Genomic DNA, 22,822 nt, shown 5'->3' with positions numbered 1-22,822 from the left:
CTTTCTCCTTCTTAGAGAGGCCCTTATGAACAGCCATCAGGGTCTGAGTGAGCTCCATGCTGACGTTGCTAAGGGTTCCACCCTAGCATGATTTTTTTGCATTACAGCTTCATATACAGTGTTATTTACAACTGATAGTAGCAATTAAATACAACTATTTTTTAATTGAGGGGTTTTTAAAGAAAAACTTATATCATGAAGTAGAAAGCCTTGAGGTTCTTCATGAAAAGACAAAGGCATGATGCCCTTAGAGTTTGAGTAGTATCATCAAGCCCGTTTCTTCACCGCGCAAATGTCCAGGCTGTGTTGGCAGCAGTGGACACTGTCTTGTTATGGTTCCATGTTTCCCTCCAACTTCCAGCATATGAGAAAGCACTGAAGCTCCTTACACCAGGGACATCTGCGATAAGATGGCTGCAATGGAGATGGAAAATAGAAAGACCCATAGGAGGAGAGAAAAGGAATACAACCAAGCACTTAGTATAATCCCCATAGTATTTTTAGATTTTAAAACTATCTGGGGGTAAAATTTCATGGATAATGCTACTAACTGTGCTAAGTTATGCAGTTAGTAGCATTATCGTAATAATAATGATAATGCAGCTACAACTGATGCAGTTTCGATTTTTAAAAATATAATATTACGTAATTCTTATCGTCTGATGAGAAGGAACATGCCAGTTGTCAGGTGAAAGTGGAGTTTTTCAGTCGCCCTGGGCCCCTACCTGGCCCAAGGTCTCAAAGTGACACTCCCACACCTAAAAGGCAGGGGCTCAGCATTCATGTTTTGGCTTAGTTGTATTTCTTCTCCCAACTTCTCTTCATCTTTTTTCAACTCAAAAGTAAATGTGACTATTAGACGGAAGACCATGACCCATCAGACAATCAGTAAGACTGCACAAGTCCAGGCATTTGCATTTTAATAGCCAAAGAGGGACCATAGATAGAAAAACAAATAAATGAACAAGATCACGTGAGGTGCTGATGAGGGTCATGGGAAAGATAAAATTGAGTGATGGCATCCAGAGTAAATGGAATGGCCACTGTGGTAGGTCAACTGAGGGAGTCTCAGAGGGAGAATGAGTGAATGGGAAGAGGAGGTGGCAGAAGAACAAAGTCAGTGGCCCAAAGATGAAAGTGAGTGTGGTGTCCCCTGGAGACAGAGAGGAAGCTGCTGTGGCTGGAGCATCATGAACAATGAGCAAAGGGAGGTCGTGGAGTGAGATGCACAATGGTAAAAGTTTATATGGCATTCTATGTGCAATTGGAAGTCATGGAGAATCTTAAGCAAGAGAGGATCATGATATAATTTAGGCTTTGGAATAATGGAACAAGAGTGCAGGGGTACCTGGTAAGAATGATATCCCCTTATGCTAAGAGTTTGGCACCACTGCTAAATGAGAAGCAAATTCAGGGGCTAATATGAAAGTAGAGCCAACAAGACTTGGTGATGGGTTGGATATCCGTGAACATTAGGAACAGAGATGAATCCAAACTTTTTGGCCCCACAAGTGAAACAATGATGATGCCATTAATTGAGATGACAAATACAAGGGGGAAACCAGGTTATTTAAGATGGAAATTTAAGACTTTTCTGCTGGACATCTTCTAATCCATAGTTAAGTGCAGCGAGGATGTAGATGGTTGGATCTGCAAGTCTAAAACTCACAGGACAGGTCCAAGATGGAGGCATGAATGTGAACATCATCAGGTTGTAGATGATATTTGAAGCCATGGGACTGGATAAAATCATCAAGAAGAGAACAATCCAAGGAGGAAGGCCTGGGACAACTGGGGCCTTCCAGCATTTAGATATGTTAGAGAAACAGCATCCTAGGACTCCAGTGTCCAACCAGTGAAAGCCTGTGTTTCTGTCACTCGTGAAAAACAATGATTTGGATAAGTTAGCCTCAGTCTTGCTAGTTAGTGCTATGTTGGATAACTACATTTCCCATCAGGATTTATTGTACACCAGCAATTGGTTTGTTGGTTGGTTGGTTTTTAAGGAATAAGAATCATATATAAATACCTGAATATGATTTCCCGTGCTGTTTTTCATGTGTTCCTGTGGGGAAAAGGCTTACTTTCCCAGGTATATTGTTGTTGTTGTTGTTGATTTCTTGTCAGCCTTTATTTCTTAAGACTTAAGAGTGACTGTCTCTTTTATTATCTGAGCGTAGGACCCAGGAATGGTTTCAATCTGACTTTAATCTGGTGTTATGTGTTGATGAAGATGCCTTCTTCAAGATACAGCTACAACTGTTGAGTGTCTCAGCTTCAGAAAGTTGTTTATAAAAATTAAAGGACCTCTTGAACGAACTCTATTTTCTTAACCATCTGGTCCCACCTGTTGCAGGTTCAAAGCCAGGCTTGGATTGCCTTAGCAGCAGTCTAGCATATTTTAAGAAAGTCCCAAGTTTTTGGTGATGCATTAAGCCCAAACCACTTTGACTTAACTGTGTGTCTCATTCACTTTCAGAAAGACCCTGCTGGAGTTTTCACTTATAAATCCCAGGGTCAAACAATTGACATTGCAGAAAGTGATTCCTTTATCTAATCCCCTATGCAGAACTCCATTCTCTCTGGATTCAACATTGATAGAGCTCTTGAATAATACATTACTTTACTGTATGGAATGAAACTTGGAGCTCAATTACTTTTTGAAAAACGTCTTTCCTTTCTGTAGGCTAAATCCATATCCTAATATAACCTTGGAAATCAAAGCAGCAAACCAAAGTTTCTTTGGAGCAGTTTTGTTCCAACTTTTAGTTTCATTCCTACTATAAATGTGGAAAGGCGACCTTTCCTTGAAAGCCTATTATTGAATATTTGGCAATGGCTTTTCCACTGATAAATTCTGACTATTTCTCTTCCACTTCTCTTTCGGGAACTACCAGCACCCCTTTGCTGATTTATTCTTTTTGTCCGATGGTTTGTGATTTCACATACTTAACCAATGGTACTGTTTCTTAACACCCCAGTTCAGTGATGAGGATGACTACAGATTTTGTGGTTATATTTTTGTTCTTTCTACAGCATTTTCTAATATTCGTCTGATACCAAAGTCCATTTTCACATGGTTATAGGTTACTGATGGTAACTCTGATATCAGTCCCCGGCAGGCCACTGTTTGAAATCAGATCTGATAATAGCAGGCTATATATCTTAAAACTCCAGACCATAATCCTGATGATTCTAGCATCCAGAGTTTAGAGATTACACCAACATTCCAAAGATAAACTGAGTTTACACCATGATTTAGGATTAAGCTCTTTTTCTCCACATGAGTAATTAATTATTTGTTAGCTAAATGTTACTGTCCATGATAAAAGAGGAAATATGTTTCACCTCATTATCATTGCAACATTCTTCTTGAAACATGTTTTTGACAATTAATAACCTTTTTTCTCAATATAGGATGTGCCCATGGGTCAGCATAATTTTCAAAATCGCACCTTAAGGTATGGTATCTCTTTGACTATCTGATTTTTTTAAAGCTTATTGCTCTTTATTCATTTCTGAGAGTAATTATCATCAATTATGGTCATTTCAAAGGCTACTTCTGAAAGAGCAGCTCCCCTTGAAAAGCCCTATTAAATTGCTTTCAGCTTCTAAAAATAGAATCATTGGGGTCCTATTGTTAGAATTGAGAGAGAGAGAAGGAAAACACCACCTGGTACTCATTTTAGAATGTTAAACTGTTTTCCTAAAGTGACTCTTCTTAATATTAATGTGTGGTAAAAAAAAATAATAATAATAATGAATTGTCTTAAAATGGGTATGTTGCTTAAAATTGCATTTTTCTGCCTGTAATCCCAGCACTTTGGGAGGCCGAGGCGGGTGGATCACTTGAGATCAGGAATTTGAGACCAGCCTGGCCAACATAGCAAAACCATGTCTCCACTAAAAATGCAAAAAATTAGCCGGGTGTGGTGGCATATGCCTGTAATCCCAGCTACTCAGGAGGCTAAGGCATGAGAATCGCTTGAACGCGGGAGGTGGAGGTTACAGTGAGCCAAGATCAGGCCCCTGCACTCTAGCCTGGTCGACAGAGTGAAACTGTCTCAAAAAAAAAAAAGAAAAGAAAAGAAAGAAATTACACTTTTCTGTTGAATTCTAAAGGTAAAAGCAAGATAAATCCAGTCTGTCTATAGTGAAATAAAGGGTTACCCACTCTGCTCAAAAAAAGAGAAAAGCTTCCCACAAATGTCTCCACGCGCCGTGTTGCAGCCACTGTAAAGTCCCATGCACTAACTCCTTTTTTTCCCCATGTTCCTCTATCTTTCGGGCTCAGAGTTTCACTTTAATATTGGTTTGGGAGTTAATCAAATCAATATTAGGACATTCAGGTAACCGGTATAAGATGTAGTTCCAAACGCTAAGCCAGGCTTTCTTTCTCCCCGGAGAGGTCAGTTCATTGGAGCTATTGATAGTTTTACAGAAACTAAGGGAAAATATGAGATCTGACCTGTTTTCTGTAGAAAAGGAATTGTATCCAAGTAAAAATGAAACATAGGTTGTAACCTGCTGAAACAAGGCAACAGGGCACATTAGCCCAGGATCCTTCTCAGTGACTGTTGGGATGAGCTCTACTTTGGACTTTGTACAAAATTTGACATTTTAACTTTGAGATATAACATTCATAGTCTTTATGTTATGAGGATATGTTGGTTCTTGAGCCTTTGAAGCATTATATGTAAGTGGCATATGCTGTAATGAAGAGAACTTAAGCTAATTTGAGGCATATTGGAGAGCCCATAAGACACCTGGAGACAACAGCACAGTGCCTCTGGTCAATAAGATGCTGGCACATCTATGAGCAACTGACCACAAAAATGTCATGGACTTCATTTCACTTTATATTCACAGTCTCTTCTGTTATCTGTTTCTCCCTCCCAGCAATCCTGCTTTAAATGTCTATTTATAGAAGTTACAATGGGTCATGTGTCATGGCACCCCAGTATTACGTTAGGCAGTGTCACCTGGGATGAGCGCTGTCTGGAAGACAATGATAAGAAGCTGTCGTTATTATTTGCCCTGGGCTATAGAAACTCTAATTTGGTCTCTGCAGCATTACTACAAGGCAGAATCTGTTACTGTTATCATTTTAGAAGGGAAGAAACTGAGGCACAGAGGGATGGGAAAATGCCAGAGTCATATGGCTGGTGGAGATGAAGCCAGTATTTGTGCCCGGGCTCTGTGACTCCAGAGCATGTGTTCCTAACTGCTCTTCAGGCTTGCCTGCTTTACTAAAGACCTCTTCCACATTTATCCCATTTGTCTCTGTAGTCGTTGATCTTTGGTGGCCTCAAAGCCTCCTGGAGAAAATCCCAGTTCTGAGTCAGACTTATCCAGGCTGCCCGGACACTTCCGGCCTTTGTAACGTGGACTGCCTCATGATACCTGTCTGAGCCTCCAGTCTGTCCTATGCACTCCTGTCACATGTCCCTTCCCGTGCCTACTTAGACCTAACAGCCCAGGCAAGGGTCTGGGGAAGGAGCCAGGGAGACAGAATGGAGATGCGTTGGACACAGGGGTTGGGGTCCTAGAGCAGTGTGAAGGCCAATGGTGGAGCCCAGGGGAAGGTGCCAGGATGGGAAAATGAGAGATGCTGGACGTCAGCGGGAGAGAGTCCTGGAGGCAAATCAAGACTCCTGGTGGGGAGATCATCAGCCCCAGGGGACCTTATCATCTCCATGGCAGAGGTCACAAGACTGCAGAGATAAGAAAAGTGTCTGTATGTCAAGAATTATTGTCTGGATAATTAGCGAATTCAAATAATGCAGAAAGCATGCATTTATTGGCTACTTTGTGTGTCATATTTACAGCGTTGAGCTCTCTACAGGCATCATCTAAGCAAATCCTAAAACAGGTTAACAAAGGCAATACCACTGTTAGCACTGGACAAATATCAAAGAATTACATTTTCCTGTAAGCCTCAACATTCTTATACTGCTCCTTCTTAGACTTTGCAGAAGAGGAAGCCATCAAATTGAAGTCAAGAAGCTCAAGTCTAGATGTGGGACTGATAAACATTCAATGAAGGGTTTAAGGTCCTACAGGTCTCAACTATAAATGAAAATATGCAAGCCATACTAGTTGCTTGGTAAAGGGTTCCTTGCTTTTTTTTTTTAAAGGAAAATAAAAATTAATTTGCCTTCTTCAAACAACTTGGAATTTGATATACTAAAACCTCTTAATTCAGTTGGCTCAATATCTGTGGATGGATCACTTAATATCATTCATTTTATTTTTTTAACCAAGACTGCTCTCAGCCTGTTTGAAGAAGACAAGGCCTGAAGACACAAATCCACAAACATAGGATGATGGAATTGGAAAACTCATCCATTTCATTAATGATAATTCTGTGAGATTTAATTACAGATAAATGTGATTTTGCATATTTAATGCTATTCTTATCTATATGTAGAGGCAATTCTGAACTCAGGAAAGTGTGATTTTTATTTCAGATTTGATGGTCTATTCATTTGTAATCTAATCAGCCATAACACACAGAATTCATGCCTCAACCAAGATACAGGCATAGCCCTGTTCAGGCTAGCAGGCTGTGCTTTTTTAATCTTTGCAGTGGATATTTAACTTCTAAGAATAGGTACTATTTTGGTTTCCTCCTGACATCATTCTTATGCAAATTGTCACATTAACCTTGGAGGGCTCTTACTATTTGGCACAATTTATTCAGAAAATATCTTATATTATGGCTAAAGGTTATTTGCTTCTGAAACTAAGGGAGATGGTCTGCAAACAGAAGTGGAGCTTTCTGTGAATAGTGCTTTCAAAACTGAGGAGCATTTAACATACCTGAAATAAGACTGTAGTTCTGAAAATTTTTGAGAGTTGACCAAGGAAAACATGAAGAAGGAATGACTATTTTGTCAACCAAGCCACATTTTTACAGGGGAATTTCTAGAACCAATGTATTCTTTCATAAAATAAAGTTTATGAAGGCAGCAAGTCAAAAGCTAATACATCTCTTAGGAGAGAAAGTTACTTTATCTCAAACACCAACTATATGTCTTTCAGTGTTGCCTTGTAAATGCCTAGTAAATTTTCCTGTGAGTGAATAAGGAAACATCTTTACTATTCCAAAAACTTTAGTTATTCACTCAATCCAAAGAGTGGCTGGATGTTAATAGAGAAGGGCCTGCTCATACACTGTTGTTTCTTTTTCTACTTGATTGACAGAATTAAACAGAGCTTTTGACATCATTGAAAAATAGGCTTACCAACACAGAAAGACAAATTTGGCATGTTCTCACTCTTATGTGGGAGCCAAAGAAGTTGATCTCATGGAGGTAGAGAGTAGAATGATAGATACCAGAGACTGGGAAAGGTGTGTGGGTGGGAGATGGGTGGGTAAAGAGGGATTGGTCAGTGGGCCCAAACTTTAGTTGGATAAAAGGAATAAGTTCTAATGTTTGATAGCAGAGTAGGGTGACTATAGTTAACAACAATGTACTGTGTAATTCAAAGTAGTCAGAAGAGAGAATTTGAAATGTTCCCAACACATAGAAATGATACTCAAGATGATGGATTCCCCAAATACCCTGATTGATCATTGCACATGCATGCAACACAATATCATCTGTACCTCATAAGGATGTAAAATATTATGTATCTCTAATAAATAGGCTTAATATTTATTTTACTAATAATATTCTTACCCGCAATATTTCCTTTTTCATATAGAACCAAGTCACAAAAGAAAAGATTTGAAGAAGAATTGAATGAAAGGATGATTCAAGCAATTGATGGGATTAATGCACAAAAGTGAGTACTTTTTTCTCTTAAATTATCATTCATCTTCTATTATGTTCCAAATGAATTTTATCATAGTCTCTGCAATAGTTGCCGTGACAAAGCCAAGTTTCTGAGACCATTGATTCATTTCACTTCAGTTGTCCCTCAGAAAAGTTTTGTTAAAAGTATTTCTTTTATTTTTTAAAAAATATTTAATTCCTGCCTAGAAAATATTCCCAAGTCGATTGCTGATAAACAACCTGAGGTGTAATTGGAGAGAGGAAAATTACAGCACAATGTGTTCAGCAAGTAGTAGTTGCACAAGATAGATTCTATATGGGAAAATCTTCAAATGTTAGCATGTGATACGATCCATCCAAAATGCATCTCTTCTTATTACAAAATTAATGTTGAGATACCTGTGTTCTAAATCCTAGAAGAGAATTAGCATTGGTGAGCAATGAGAGAAAGACCGATTTTAGGGGGCACAAAATGTCATTTAGCCTCTGAGGCCAAGAATTGCTGTTATGGTTTTAAATTGCTGTTATGGTCCAGAGTTGTGGGAGGGAAACGATTTAAAGAAGGTGATGGCCTTCTCAGCCTCGACAGAATGATGGCGCTCATCACCCTTCGTATTCTCCGTGGGTGCGTGTGTCATAACTGAACCCACGGAGAGCAGAAGGCACACGGCTCATATGGTGCCTGGCACACGTCAGACATTCCATTCCTTTTTGTTGAGTTGAACTGTAGTGGAAACATCAGGAGGTCCAAATGAAAAGCCTTTACAGAAAAGCTTCCATCCTTATGGAGACCTATTTAATTTTTATCCTGAAAGCTGACTCTTGAAAAGTGTAAATGATTCTCACCTAGAGTTCTTTGTCTCTAAAATTAAGTTACAGGGTCTCAAATAGTGCATGGCTTTGCAAAATGTATGCCTGTTTTAGATTGTTCCTTGTAGGTATTTATTATAGAATATTTACAGGGCTTATGAGAGAATCGCATCAGTGTGTTATGGGTGTCTGTGGTGGGTGTGTACCTTTGTGTGTGAGTGTGAGCGCATATTTTCTAAGCAATAAAGCATCTTGGTCAGGCAAGAGTTGCCATTCGGATGTGCTGGAATACTGAATTATCACCCATCTAGATCCCCTTCCTGTGCCACAAGTAGGCAAAGTCTTCTTCCTGTCCCAGAGTGCCCAAGGCCCACCTGCAGCACCAGGGCCAATGCTCTGCTTTGCCTGGCGCTAGGGTCAGTGTGAAGAATAACCTCGCCTCTGCCTGAAACCATCACACACTGAGAAGTAAATAACTTCCTGCAATATAACAGCAGCTAAAACCTAGGGAGGCACCTGATTTCATAAAACATAGGTGGAAGGATGCATTCATTCAAGCAGAGGAAATAGCAGCTGACACCGTGTGACTCGCCAGAATAAGACACAAGATCAGAAGAAAGAGGGAATCTTGTTCTTTGAGAAAAGTTAGCAAATAATAATAATAATAATAATAATAACGTTAATATTTTAAAAACTAATTCCTAAAGTCAACCTCAGCATGTGTTCACACAGGTGAAAACCTACCTTTTAAAATTATTTTTGTATGCACCTTTTAGAACGTTCCTACCACACAAATCATCAGAGAGTGCCACCACTGGCATTGCTTTATTGTTGATAAGTTGCTTTTAAATTATGTGTTTGCTTTGTGTCATTTAGTATTCAAATACATGTTTAGTTAACACCTTATGTTTTAACGTGGTTTTATTCCAAAGTAATGCTTAGTGCTGATGTAACTGCTTATGTTGTAATTTTCCCAACATGTTTCAGAAATCAAATAGAGAAAAGTGTGCTGTACTCAAAAAAATAAAAGGGAAGTTTTTCAGATGGAAGCTCTTATGCATGTATTTTTAATTAACCTCAGTTACACTTTGTTATGCCTTACTCATTAACTCCTCTTGTTCTTTGATATGAAGTTCTTCTGATCTTTGGATTTTCACTTGAGGACTCAACTGGGGCTCCGGGCTTGATGTACCATTCAGTAGTTTCCTGCTATTGCCATAAAACAGTGATTTCTGTGCAGATTTTTGCTTATTCATTCACTGATGTATTGAACACGCATTTGTTAAAAAGCTGACTGATGTCACCATCTGCTCAGCCTTTCCCCAGTGTGTGCCATGGTGGTGGGGAACTCTCTGGTGTCTTGTCTTAGAAAGACTCCAAAGACACTCATCCTATCCGATCAGGACCGTACTCTTATGACCTCATTTAACCTTCATTTCATTCTTAGAGGCTCCATCTCAAAATACAGGCACACTGGGAGTTAGGGCTTCAAAGATGAACTTTGGTGGGGGACACGAGCTCGCGGTGCATAACAATAAGAAAGTGGTCTTCTCATTTAGTATCTCCTTTCTGGCAAGGACTTGCATTCACATATTTCTGAATAATTCTGGGTGCAGGTGTGGGTATACCCATGCCCCTCTAGTCAGCATAGTATTCGGAATTTCCTTTATTTTCCTTAACCCTTTGACAAAAGAAAAAAAAAAAAAAACCTTAGTATAAATAAATAGAGAATCACTTACTGCGATAACTCAGGATGGGGTTGACTTTCTTCATGCCATAGACCACTGGGGTCAGGAAAAATGTCAGGAGGCCCTAAATCAAGCACACACACATTCCCTCTCTCTTCTCTCCTCTCCTCTCCCCTCCACTGCTCTTCTCTTTCTCTGTAGTTCCAATCCCCTGCAAGTAATAGTTGACCTAATTGGCACACACAAATCTATTCCCTTCCAAATATCCAAATCACATTTATAAATCTCTTTGTTTTCTACACATCAAAATATTCCCAAGTCCATTGCTGATAAATAATCTGAGGTGTCATTGGAGAGAGAAAAATTACAGCATGGTGTGTTCAGCAAGTCACATTTGTAAAAGATAGATTCTATATGGGAAAATCTTCACATTTTAGCGTGTGATACTATCCATCCAAAATGCATCTGTTCTTATTACAAAATTGATGTTGAGATACCTGTGTTCTAAATCAGTAGTGGGAGTGGAGGCCACCTCAGAAGATTCACAGAGGTGATTAAGTGTGTAGGAAGAATATGCGCTTCTTAATTCTGAAGACAAAATGAGAATTAGGCCCATCCATCATTGCTGCAAGGGAGAAGCCACAGGCCAGACCCAGTGTGCTATGGCAAAAGGAGGCGAGTGTGTTCACTGGTGAGGACTCAGTCGTGTCCCCAAGCATGGATCTAGTGCTGGGGCTCACGAAGCACCACATGGGTTCTGGGGACTTAAGGCAAGCAAGGCTGATCCCGAGCCCTTGCCATCCACCTGCAGGTCACAGGCCATGGAAACCTAGACTGGGTGCATGCTGGCGTGACTAGTAAAGGAGGTGCTGGTTTTATTTTCACTTCCTAAATTTCACTCTTGCTCCCAAGCTGACATTTTCCAGGAGCATTTATAAACTATATTTTTTTCTCAGTAAAGGAAATACTGTTTTTAGTAAGTTACCTGCATATATTATTCATAGTCTGATAAAGACACAGTTCTGAAAGTGAGTATGGTTAAAATTTATCTTAATTTGTATTTTCGGGTCCTTTTAATGTCAACCAATCTTTGATTCCTCCGTCTAGTCTTGTGAAACAGAATAATAGTTCTGCCGCTGGTATGGTAATAAGAAATACCATAAAAGTTTATTTCCCTACAGCTTATACCCTTGAATCAAAGAACTATGCAGCCATAAAAAAGAATGAGATCGGCCAGGTGTGGTGGCTCATGCCTGTAATTCCTGCATTTTGAAAGGCCGAGGCAGGTAGATCACCTGAGGTCGGGAGTTCAAGACCAGCCTGACCAACATGGAGAAACCCTGTCTCTACTAAGAAAAACAAAAATTAGCTGGGCTTGCTGGCATGCACCTCTAATCCCAGCTACTTGGCAGGCTAAGAGAGGAGAATCGCTTGTACCCATGAGGCAGAGGTTGCAGTGAGCTGAGATCATGCCATTGCACTCCAGCCTGGGCAACAAGAGTGAAACTCCATCTCAAAACAAACAAACAAACAAACAAAATCATGTCCTTTGCAAGAACATGGCTGGAGCTGGAGGCCATTATCCTTAGCAAACACAGGAATAGAAAACCAAATGTTCTCACTTGTAAGTGGGATGAGAGATGAGAACACATGGACACGTAGAGGGGAACAACATATGCTGGGGCCTGTCAGAGGGTGGAGGGAGGGAGGAGGGAGAAGATCAAGAAAAATAACTAATGGGTACTAGGCTTAATACCTGGGTGATGAAATAATCTGTACAAAAAACTCCCATGACACAAATTTTACCTGTGTAACAAACCTGCACTAAATAAAAGATTTTTAAAAGAGGTATTTTTATTGTTCTCACTTTTAATGGCTGTCAGTCTAGAATACATTACTGACTTCCCTGCCCCAGTCGAAAGTGCCCTGTGGATGGTTCCTGGGATGTTCAAGCTAATCTTGGTGTGTGCCTGGCAGTGAGAGTCTTCCAAACTACTTGCTTCAAACAGGTGTTTAAAAGCCAAACAGTGTGGTACAGTGCATACTTCCATATAATTTTTATTTATTTGTCAACAACTGAGCGATGCATAGTACTTATGCATGCGTTTTTATGTTTGTGTCAATCTATCCTGAACAGATTGCTTATTATACTAGTATTTTTATCAATTTTTTAAAAACTCTAGACAGGCGCGGTGGCTCACGCCTGTAATCCCAGCACTTTGGGAGACTGAGGCAGGTGGATCACGAAGTTGGGAGTTCATGACCAGCCTGGTCAACATGGTGAAACCCCATGTCTACTAAAAATACAAAAATTATCCAGGCGTGGTGGCAGGCACCTATAGTCCCCAGCTACTCAGGAGGCTGAGGCAGGAGAATTGCTTGAACCTGGGAGGCAGAAGTTGCAATGAGCCAAGATCACATCACTGCACTCCAGCCTGGGCGGCAGAGTGAGACTCGATCTCAAAAAAGAAAAGAAAAGAAAACTTTATTCAAGCATGACTTTTTCTTTCTAGAAATGAAAAAAGTGACAATGAAAGTATGTTTGCTAAGTCTGAAAGAAGCAAAACCTTCTCACCCAGATCTTAAAAGCACTCTGATGGTTTGGATGCTCTGATCTGTTGCCCTCTAGAAGCTGAAAAAAAAAAAAATGGTGCTTCTCTAGGAATTAGATCCTTAAGGAGGTGAAACCACTGGATGATTTCAGAAAAACATGGGGAAATCACATTATTGATGTCTTTACTCCTTTAGATGAACTTATCTCCCTTGTTATTTAATTCAGATCCCTTGAGTTTCAGTTGATTTGACAGTTGATTTATAATACAGAATTTTCCAAGGAGGACAGTGTATGATTAGGAATATTATATTTTCAGATCCTGTTAACATTATCCAGATTCCATATCCAGTTAGTTGGCATTATATGTTTTTTTTTTTTTTTAAATGTTGTTTGGAATGATACACGATAAAAAAAAAAAGAGTGCAAGTCATTTTAACAAATAGTTCCAGATGTTTGATTGGAGATTCAGTTTTATGATGTGTTGGTCCTTTCTATTTCTAGGCAATGGCTCAAGTCTGAAGACATTCAGAGAATCTCACTGCTTTTCTATAACAAAGTACTAGAAAAAGAGGTAAGCTTTTCTCTTCTTCAAAATCACCAATTGGGTTTTCTGAAATTTGAATTTTTTCATGAAATTGTGCTCATGTTTTTCATATGTGACATTTAAGCTGCCTCTCACTATATTCAAACTCTTTCTGGCTTTTCTGGTGATTCTTTCGTGCATATATTGCTTTATTGTATTTCTTGTTACTAAGTTTCTATCTTTGGTCGGTCACCATTCTCAACCCTCTCGATAGTAAATGGTATCTGCAATGTGTGTGAAATATCCCAATTAAATGAAAGATGTGAGAGATAATATCTGCTCTTCTCAACGTGAAATTCTCTCAGAAAAGTCTTAAAAAAACAGAATTCTTCTTGATAAATCTACAATGTCTTTACACAAATTATTTTAATATTTTGACCAAAATGTGAGTTTTACATTCAATGCTTTCTCAGGGTAATTAGAACTTTTAAGCGTTATTGTATCTAAATGTTTTCATATTATGGCTCTTAAAGTGAGAGCTATTTCAGGCACAAATAAGTAAGCAGACATTTAGATTTTACATGTCAAGCTATATATGGGTTTGCTAAAATGAATTCAGTTGATTGTTGCAGAGAGGACAACCATTCTTCTAGCTCAACTTTATTTTATTTGCCTTTTGTTTTTTGTCCATCTAGAGAAGGAACCAGACTTAGAAGTAATTTGCATCATTCAACTATATATTTACAGGCATAGTTTGAACAAAAGTTACATTAATGGTAGCATTTGCAGCTCTGGTATTAAAATTATGTTGATAGGCACGGTGGCTCATGCCTGTAATCCCAGCACTTTGGGAGGCCAAGGCAGGCAGATCACAAGGTCAGGAGATCTAGACCATCCTGGCTAACATGGTGAAACCCAGTCTCTACTAAAAATATAAAAAAATTAGCCAGGCGTGGTGGCGGACGCCTGTAGTCCTAGCTACTCGGGAGGCTGAGGCAGGAGAATGGCAAGAACCTGGGAGGCGGAGCTTGCAGTGAGCCGAGATCGCGCCACTGCGCTCCAACCTAGAAGAGTGAGACTCCATCTCAAAAATAACAATAATAAGCTATGTTGATAAAATTTAGTGCATTATTTTATGAATATCAAATAGAAATATTAAATATGATAATTCCTTCCAAAATCTATGGACACATCAAAAGTGTTTTTTATGTTGGTTGTCAAGAGGATGTATTGTCTACTACTAAGTAGAGGACTCTGACCATTGAATGCAGACAGTTTATCAAATTGATGCTTGTTATAATGTGCTATTATTGACCATCTTATCCTTAATAACTTGAGCAAATATTAATGGCTACTTATTGCTTAGCTGTTACATTATTTCTTTCCTGATAGAAGTCCATTTCTTTGTTAATACCACAAAGAAATTCCCACTCATATCTCTGCACAAAGGCCTGAAGAAGTTAGAAGATAAGGATTTAATTGAGGGCATAGAATGTAATCACATTTCAGCAATTATGCTAATATAGCTTCTTCATGAGCATGGAAATTATGTTGGCTACTAAGTCACAAAATATACCCCCCAAAATTCTAGTAAACAGAAAGTTATCATCTAAAAATGCAGCTTTTGCATACATTCCCCATGTATACATATTTGTGGATGCCGACTTTAAAGCAAATTTTAGAGAGCAGCAAGACTTAAGCTCAGTTTTTGTCCATCTATCCCCAGCTTGCCCTTCAGGGGATCAGGTAGGGCAAAAGGCTGCAAGAGCTAAGAGAAGAGAAATATCTGGAGACCCATCAGAGATCCTTCATGCAGCACTAAAACAGGGAGGCTAAAATGCAAGAAATACATATGTGTCCCTATAACTTGGGAGAGTTTATGCAAATGTTGCCAATGCAACCTGACAGTATTTTCAGGAGGTTTCAAAGGCATTGGCACAACATTTTATTTCCTTTAATTTTACCATACAACCTTTCATAAGGCAGTTGAGCCTCAAGGTTGAGAGTATGAGTTCAGAGCCTGGTGAAGGTCCTGGTTTCCCATGCACTGTATCTCCCTGATTGTAGTCAATTGTTCTAGTCCACAGTTTCTTCATCCAAAAATAGGGGCTGTTGTGTGGATTGAATGATTATCACAGGGAAAGCAGGGAATGCAGGACACCATGCTGAATGCAGCAGGGGTCATCATCAGCATCATAAGTATAGCCCTCTCTGGCATTTTTATCCTGCCTAAGTCAAGCAGGGTCAGCCCCAGGTAAGCAGCTAACGCTGATCAGCTTATTCATGGCATGGGGAACCATGTGGGCTCCTGCCGAATGCACTGGACAAGAGGAAAGAAGAGGAGCCCATTGGCCAGACTCAGAACAAGCCAACTAAGAACCAAGTTGGCAAACCTTTTGGTCTTGTAACTTTACCCATCACCTCTCAATGGCATTAAGACAAATAATAAAATAAAATACTAAAATAAAGGAATATGACTTGCATTTCCTCAGTAGTATTGAAAAGTAAAATAGTATATGAGAAGTCATTCCCTTTCCCTCAATACTCATAGACAACAGACCCTCATGGGACCCAGGGCACAAGCGTGATTCACAGTTCACTCACTCAACCTTCTGGTCAGGTACCTCTCTCCTTACTAGAGAGATTCAGTTGCTTATAGATGGCTTTGAAAACAGTTCCACTCATAAACTGTGGTCCTTGGAAGTCGCTCCTTCACAGTTCTTATGGGGGAAGAAAACACTCACTGCTGAGATGAACAGGCTTTCTCCTTCCCTCACGTTGGCGTCAATCTACACAATTACTGAGTGTGGTGCATGCTCTGGGTACAACTAGGCTGCTGGTCACTGTGTACAGCTCTTCTCTTGGAGAACCGTCACTCACAGGTTCCTTTCTCCCCTTCAGTACCGGGCCACGGCACTGCCAGCATTCAAGTATTACGTGACTTGTGCCTGTCTCATATTCTTCTGTATCTTCATTGTGCAGATTCTCGTGCTGCCAAAGTAAGTACTTCTGGTTTCCATTGGGATTCTCACCTGGGTTGCCTTTCCACTGGAGCCCAGTTGTATTTAAAGGTGTGAAAGGATGCTAATGTGTAGACAGAGGGGTGATTTAACATGTCGTGTTGAAGGGAGAGTAACCCAGGACCTCGGAGGTTAAGTGGCCCCCATGTGTCTTCCTGAGCATAATGTTGGATTTTCCAAGTGGACATGTTGATTCAAACTTCTAGGGATTTAAAAAAAAAATAATTTAACCTTCTTGTTTTGATGTTGGTATTACTCTGATGCACAGTCTAGGAAATGTAGCTCAATAAACTTTACCCACAAAGAGCGCAGTCCCCAGATGTGGTTTCTAATAAACAAATGGCATTATATTATATTGAAAGGGCATGGCCTTTCACTATAAGACACACTTTGCCCACCCATCCATTTTGTCCAAGTTCTGTGCGTTACACGGCCCTCTCTTTGAAATCCACTCCACAGCCGTCTTTGATTGTTACAAGTCAAGGTTCAGCCGACCTCTCCCAGGAGAGACGTGGGTGCAAATGGGAGAATCAGAGCAAACCACATTTCATGCTTTGAGGTGAATTCCTTCTGGCTCCACTTACTGGTGAAAAACCAATCACTTTAGGATCCCTAGGTCATCTTTCTCTTGCACCTTCTTAATTTGTTCAAGACCAATCAGGTGACTTTCTTCAAGAAAGCTAATTCTCATTTTACAATCTAAAGAAAATTCTTGTCCTTCTTTTAATAACTGGGGATATAGAAAGAAGTTTCTTTCTATATCCTTCTGATCATATTTTTTTTTTCCTTCTGATCATATATTTTTTCTTTCTTAACCTATTTTGTTAAGGTCAAAGCAACCATTTTCAATCTAGTAGAATTCAGTTGTGTGCTTGCATTTAACTTTCATAGTGCAGCCAGCCTTTGTGGGCAACTCAAGCGGCTTAGATTGAGTAGTGTTTTGTCAAAGAAGTTGTCTGTTTCTCTGCCTCTGTACTTCAAAGGATTTTCTTCTGGGCACTGAGCCAAATAGCCAAAAACCACTTTTGGGGTACAAGTGGTTTTTGATTATGTGGATGAATTGTAGAGTGGTGAAAGTTTTGTTCATGTATGTCCAGTTCCTTAGCAATGTGCTCCCTTATGGAAGGGGTTTCCAGTAGACGTCCCCTCTCCCCATGAATTGGAAGTGTAATACATGGGCAAAAGGAGCCCTTCTTCAGGACTTACAAAATCTTCAGTGAAATGTCCCAATGTTAACATATCAGTTCTCCATTCAAACAAATGTTAACAAATTAAGCTCCTTAGTGTCAGGCCTGTTATCATGGTACTGGAGAGAAACAGCCATCCCAGTACACACTGGCTTATAGACTGGTAGAGCAGCAAAGCATTTTGAAAGCTAGATAGGTGGAATAAATATTACCCAGGGAAGGGGTCCTCACTGTTACTCTTACATAGATAGATTCATTAAGTTTTCTACATCTTCCTATTGGATGAGTATTTCTATATTCTCTGCATTATAAGTAATACAGGATCTGTCACCTACTGGGAGGTGCTGGGGGTGGGGAGAGTGACTGGGGGCAATTTAAAAGATGCCTCCAAAGAAGACAATAAGACTTCCGGGAACCAGGGAAAACGTTTCGTGGGATTTCACTTTTAAGAAACACATCCCTGCCATGTCTTTGCTGGCTTGGCTTTGGTTTTCCTTGTCTCTCTTCTGTGCTATTGCATCTTTATGAGGACCCATGGACGTTCATTCTCTCAAGCTTCATCACCCATTACTTTTGTGGGTGCACGCAGGTTGCATTCGCTCTAAGGAAAACCCACAGCCTCATCTAATGGAGCCCCCAGACCTGCACTTGCTGTAATAGCCTCAGGCTTCTTGTTCTGTGACTTCTTCGTGTTTCTTTCGTATTAATATCTCCTTTTTTTTCTTTTTCTTTAGAAACAATCTTCCTAGGAAATATCTCAAAGATACAGAAAAGTACAGAGTGTGATATAATAAACACACACGGGTCCATAATCCAGACTTTTGCAAATGTTTACCTTGTGTCCTCTTTACTGTAGACCCAATTTTCCACCCTCTTGACTGTTATTATTTGGGTATGCTTCCTTTAAACAATACATGTTTTTATTTTGGTTTTATTTATTCAATTTGATATCTTTCTTCATGTTAATTTCTTCTGTATTTATTTTGTCATCTGTATTTTGATTTTATAATTGGTGTGAGTGGACCCACTTCTACCATTTTATTTTGTGTTTTATTTACCTTGCTTTTCTTTGGTCCTTTATTCTCTTTTTTCTGATTTCTAATGGATTGATCAAGTTCTTTTATTCCTTTTATTAATGGTAAATTAAAAGCAATTTTATTAGAAAGTAAAGAAATAAAAGAATGGCTACTCCATAGGCAGAGAGGCCTGTTTATTCTTTTATTTCTTTTACTGGTTAGGAAGTCTATGTATTTCTTTCATTAAAGATTACTATTAAAGTTTAGAGAATATACATCATTTATATTTTTCTTTTAATGATTATCATTAAAATTTCAATATGTATTATTTATGTTAAAGAATAAAAATATATAATTATTGTTTATAATATGTATTTGACATTTACATGTTTTTAATATTATATATTTTTTGTCAATATCTTTTGGGATAGAAGTGGTTTTTGTTACATGGATGAATTATAGAGTGGTGAAGTCTGAGATTTCAGTGCATTCATCACCCAAGTAGTATACATTGTACATAATATGTAGTTGTCTATCCCTCACTCCTCCTGTCCTTCCCCCTTTGGAGTCTTCATAATCCATTGTATCATGCTGTGTGCCTTTATGTACCCATAGCTTAACTACCATTTATAAGTGAGAACATACAGTATTTGGTTTTCCATTCCTGAGTTATTTCACTTAGAATAATGGCTTCCAGTTCCAACTAAGTTGCTGCAAAAGATATTATTTTTTTTATTTTTGTGGCAGAGTAATTTTCCATCGTGTATGTACACTACATTTCATTTATCCATTCATTGGTTGAAGAATGCTTGCGTTGATTCCATGTCTTGGCAATTGTGAATTGAATTTTAACATTTATGCTTAATGAAATACATTCTAAACTTATTCATAATCTCTCTTCAATATAATTATTTCCTAGGATTTTTAGCTCTGACTGTAATTATAGTCAATGTTTATTTAAATCTGCCACATTCTTTACCAATTAATTTGCTCATCAATGCTTTTTAAAAATTGTTGGTTTCTTCAAATTCATTTATTTATTTTTTGGTGATGTCTATGAGTTGTTAGGGTTTTTGGAGAGGGGATTTATGAGTAACAATAGCTGCCTTTTTTAGTTATATTAAAATTTCTGTATCTACCTTATTTCACAGTTCTTGAATAATAGTTTAACTGGGCATAAAATTATAGGTTAACTTTTATTTTCCCTCAGACTTATGATGACATTACTCTGTGGCATTACAGCTTCTATTTTTTTTAATGAAGTATTTCTGTCAGTCTCATTACATTCCTTTCTAGGGAGTATATCTTTCCTCTCTGAGTGCTTTTAGGTATCTTTTTGGCTTAGGGGTGTGGTGACGGTATTTTCACCGTATTGTTTCCATAAGTGTTTTTGTTTTCATCTACCTAAGTGACTAGGTGTGATTTTTTTATCTGAAGACACATATCTTTGCTCAGTTCTGCAAAATTCTCTGCCTCTGTCTCTTACATATTGCTGTTGATTGTCTTGATTGTCTTTTCTTTCTTCTGGAGTTCTTGTAACTGCATATTTTGTTCTCATCCTGGGCTCCAGGTTTTGTCATATTTCCTCCCAGTTTCCACTTTTTTATTTCTTTGGGCTGCATTCTGATAAATTCTTCACCCAACATTGAGATTATAATATTTGTGATTTTTTTTTCATGTCTAAGAAGTCTATGTTGTTCTTAAAACCTAACCTTTTTGTATATATAATTTGATATTTTGCCTATGGACTTTTGTTTCGTTTTCCTTTACTTGCAGATACATACATACATATATATATTTATTTATTTATTTATTTATTTATTTATTTATTTTTGAGATGGAGTGTTGCTCTGTCACCCAGGCTAGAGTGTAGTGGCACAATCTCGGCTCACTGCAACCTCCTCCTCCTGGGTTCAAGCAGTTCTCCTGTCTCAGCCTCCCAAGTACCTCAGATTACAGGCGCCCAACACCACGCCTGGCTGATTTTTGTATTTTTAGTAGAGACGGGGTTTCACCATATTTGTCAGGCTGGTCTCGAACTCCTCACCTCAAGGATCTGCCTACCTTGGCCTCCCAAAGTGCTGGGATTACAGGCGTGAGCCACCACGCCTGGTCTATTGCAGATTGTAAACATGTTATATGGAAAGATCACTTATTTTATTTCTTTTTCTTTATTATTTTGAGACAGAGTTCTGCTCTGTCACCCAGGCTGAAGTGTGGTGGCACCATCTTGGCTCACTGCAACCTCTGCCTCCTGGGTTCAAGCAGTTCTTCTGCCTCAGCCTCCCGAGTAGCTGGGATTACAGGCACCTGCCACTGAGCCGGGCTAATTTTTATATTTTTAGTAGAGATGGAGTTTCACCATGTTGGCCAGGCTGGTCTCAAACTTCTAGCCTCAAGCAATCCACCTGCCTTGGCCTCCCAAAGTGTTGGGATTACAGGTGTGAATCACTGCGCCTGGCGGAAATATCACTTATTTTACTGTGTTCCTTAGGATTGATCAATATGTGATTCTGCCATTTAAGTCTGTCCTTGTATTGTCTGTAATTTTGTGTATATATTTATCAACAGCAAGGATTTGGGTCCATGGTAGTCTTGTATGTTCTGAGTTGTAACGGCATCACTATGGGATAGATTTCAGTGTATCTTTGCCAGGTATCTCTGGGATTCACCAATTCAAGTCACAATATTTTATTAAATCCTTAGACTAAGGTTCCTGCACTAAGGAGGTCATGTGAATTTGGGTCAACACCTACTGGCATGGAGCAAGATTGGTGATCCCAATTTTTGAAACTGACCTTTTCTTCATGGCCCCAGTCAGATGGTTATCTTCCCTAAAAATTACCAGACTGGTGGAGAGTTTTTCTGTTTCTTGTTTCTTGGTGGGACAGCTCTTCAGGGCCCCTGCCTTTATTCAAGTGCTCAGTTCTAATTTCATGTTAATCAAATGCCCGAGAGCATCACCTTCCTTGGGTAGACATCAGTCTTACACCAAGAACAGGTATTAGCCCCTGGTTTCTCCTGGGCCTTTAGCCTCAGCCCCTCTCAGCGATCTGCATTTGAATACCTTCTGTGTACTAGGAATCTCTCTCTCTTGCCTATTATCTCATCTATTTAAAGAAACCATTTTGTTGTATTTTATGAAGCATTTTTGCTAGAATAATGGTGCTTCTCACTTCTGCTGACCTGTCTTTACTTGTTTTCTTAACTCGTTAATTATACTTTTGCTTTGTTTCATTTGTTTAGCTTTTTTTTGTGGTAAATTGCCTCATGTGTTTTTGGAAAAGGGAAAGAAATAATTAAATGAGTGAGTAAATGAATGAATGAATAACTAATAATGGAGAAATTTGTTACCTGGAAAGGACCAGTAAGGGGAGTTGTTTCCCTGAAGGGGAGCCCAACATCGTCCTTATTCAGCCTAGAATCGTTCAATCTGGCTGTAGTCTCAGAATTTGAATAGATAAAATTAAATTATTGGTTGACTCCTCTTTTTGGAGTTGCTCTCTCACTCTGTCTGCCCTGTAGTATAACTTTATCAAAAATGTAAGCTACCTTCGAAGACCAAAAATGATCAAGCATGAATTGCTTTTTCTGTTTTTAAGTAGTTTCATTCATATTATCTGCCAAACTAAATGGATTATGTTTACCGGTCATGAGGACAATTGTAAAAACAAGGATGAATTTTTTTTCTAGCACAATTTAAGTAAATAACATGTGTTTCATTAGCCCAAGAAAAATTAAGAATAATGATGTTTTACTTAAGAGATATTAATAAACCAAATTATAATGTTAAGTATCTTAGAATCATTATTTCTACTTAGATCTCTAATATCAGTTTCATTACTTATTTCAATACTCAATACTAGAGGTGGTAAAATGCGTTCAAATCCTGGCATAGGTTGTACAGAATGATATAGACAAGTCTTACTGCTGGATTAGATATAAGGAGTATGAGAAAATAAGTTTTGCAGGGGTTTTAATTTTGTTTAATTTTGTCCTGAACAGTTGGAAAAACTGTTGCCATTTACAAAGAGAGAATCCTGGGGCAGGCACAGGTTGGGGAGGGAGAGCAAACTCAAGGGCTCCGTTCTGGACATGAGATACATGTGCCTGCTACATATCAGGTGCTGGGGTTTCACACAGAAGGGAGTATGTGACCTACAGAATTTATAGAACCTCCCGTGAAACCCTCTGTAGCTGCTATAGATTCTATAGAGCTGGGTGGAGATACAATCTGAAAAAC

General features: G+C 38.9%; 1 protein-coding gene and 1 long non-coding RNA gene across 2 annotated transcripts in view; one reads left to right on the top strand and one right to left on the bottom strand.

Moving 5' to 3' along the window:
• ADCY2 (adenylate cyclase 2 (brain)) overlaps nt 1–22,822 on the top strand; it is a 215,173-nt gene that overhangs the window by 95,258 nt on the left and 97,093 nt on the right. The window contains exons 9-12 of the mRNA XM_011974827.1: nt 3,418–3,461; nt 7,711–7,791; nt 13,335–13,404; nt 16,258–16,355. Of these exons, the coding sequence (XP_011830217.1) occupies nt 3,418–3,461; nt 7,711–7,791; nt 13,335–13,404; nt 16,258–16,355 (293 nt within the window). The remainder of the gene's footprint in view (nt 1–3,417; nt 3,462–7,710; nt 7,792–13,334; nt 13,405–16,257; nt 16,356–22,822) is intronic.
• Nucleotides 1–22,822, bottom strand: part of LOC105535661 — a 41,192-nt gene that overhangs the window by 1,720 nt on the left and 16,650 nt on the right. The gene's annotated exons all lie outside the window — the stretch shown is intronic.

The sequence above is a fragment of the Mandrillus leucophaeus genome, unplaced genomic scaffold (assembly GCF_000951045.1).
Source record: "Mandrillus leucophaeus isolate KB7577 unplaced genomic scaffold, Mleu.le_1.0 Scaffold1491, whole genome shotgun sequence".
Lineage (NCBI taxonomy): Eukaryota > Metazoa > Chordata > Mammalia > Primates > Cercopithecidae > Mandrillus > Mandrillus leucophaeus.
Note: the sequence above shows the minus strand (reverse complement) of the source record. Positions and strands in the feature narration are given on the sequence as shown.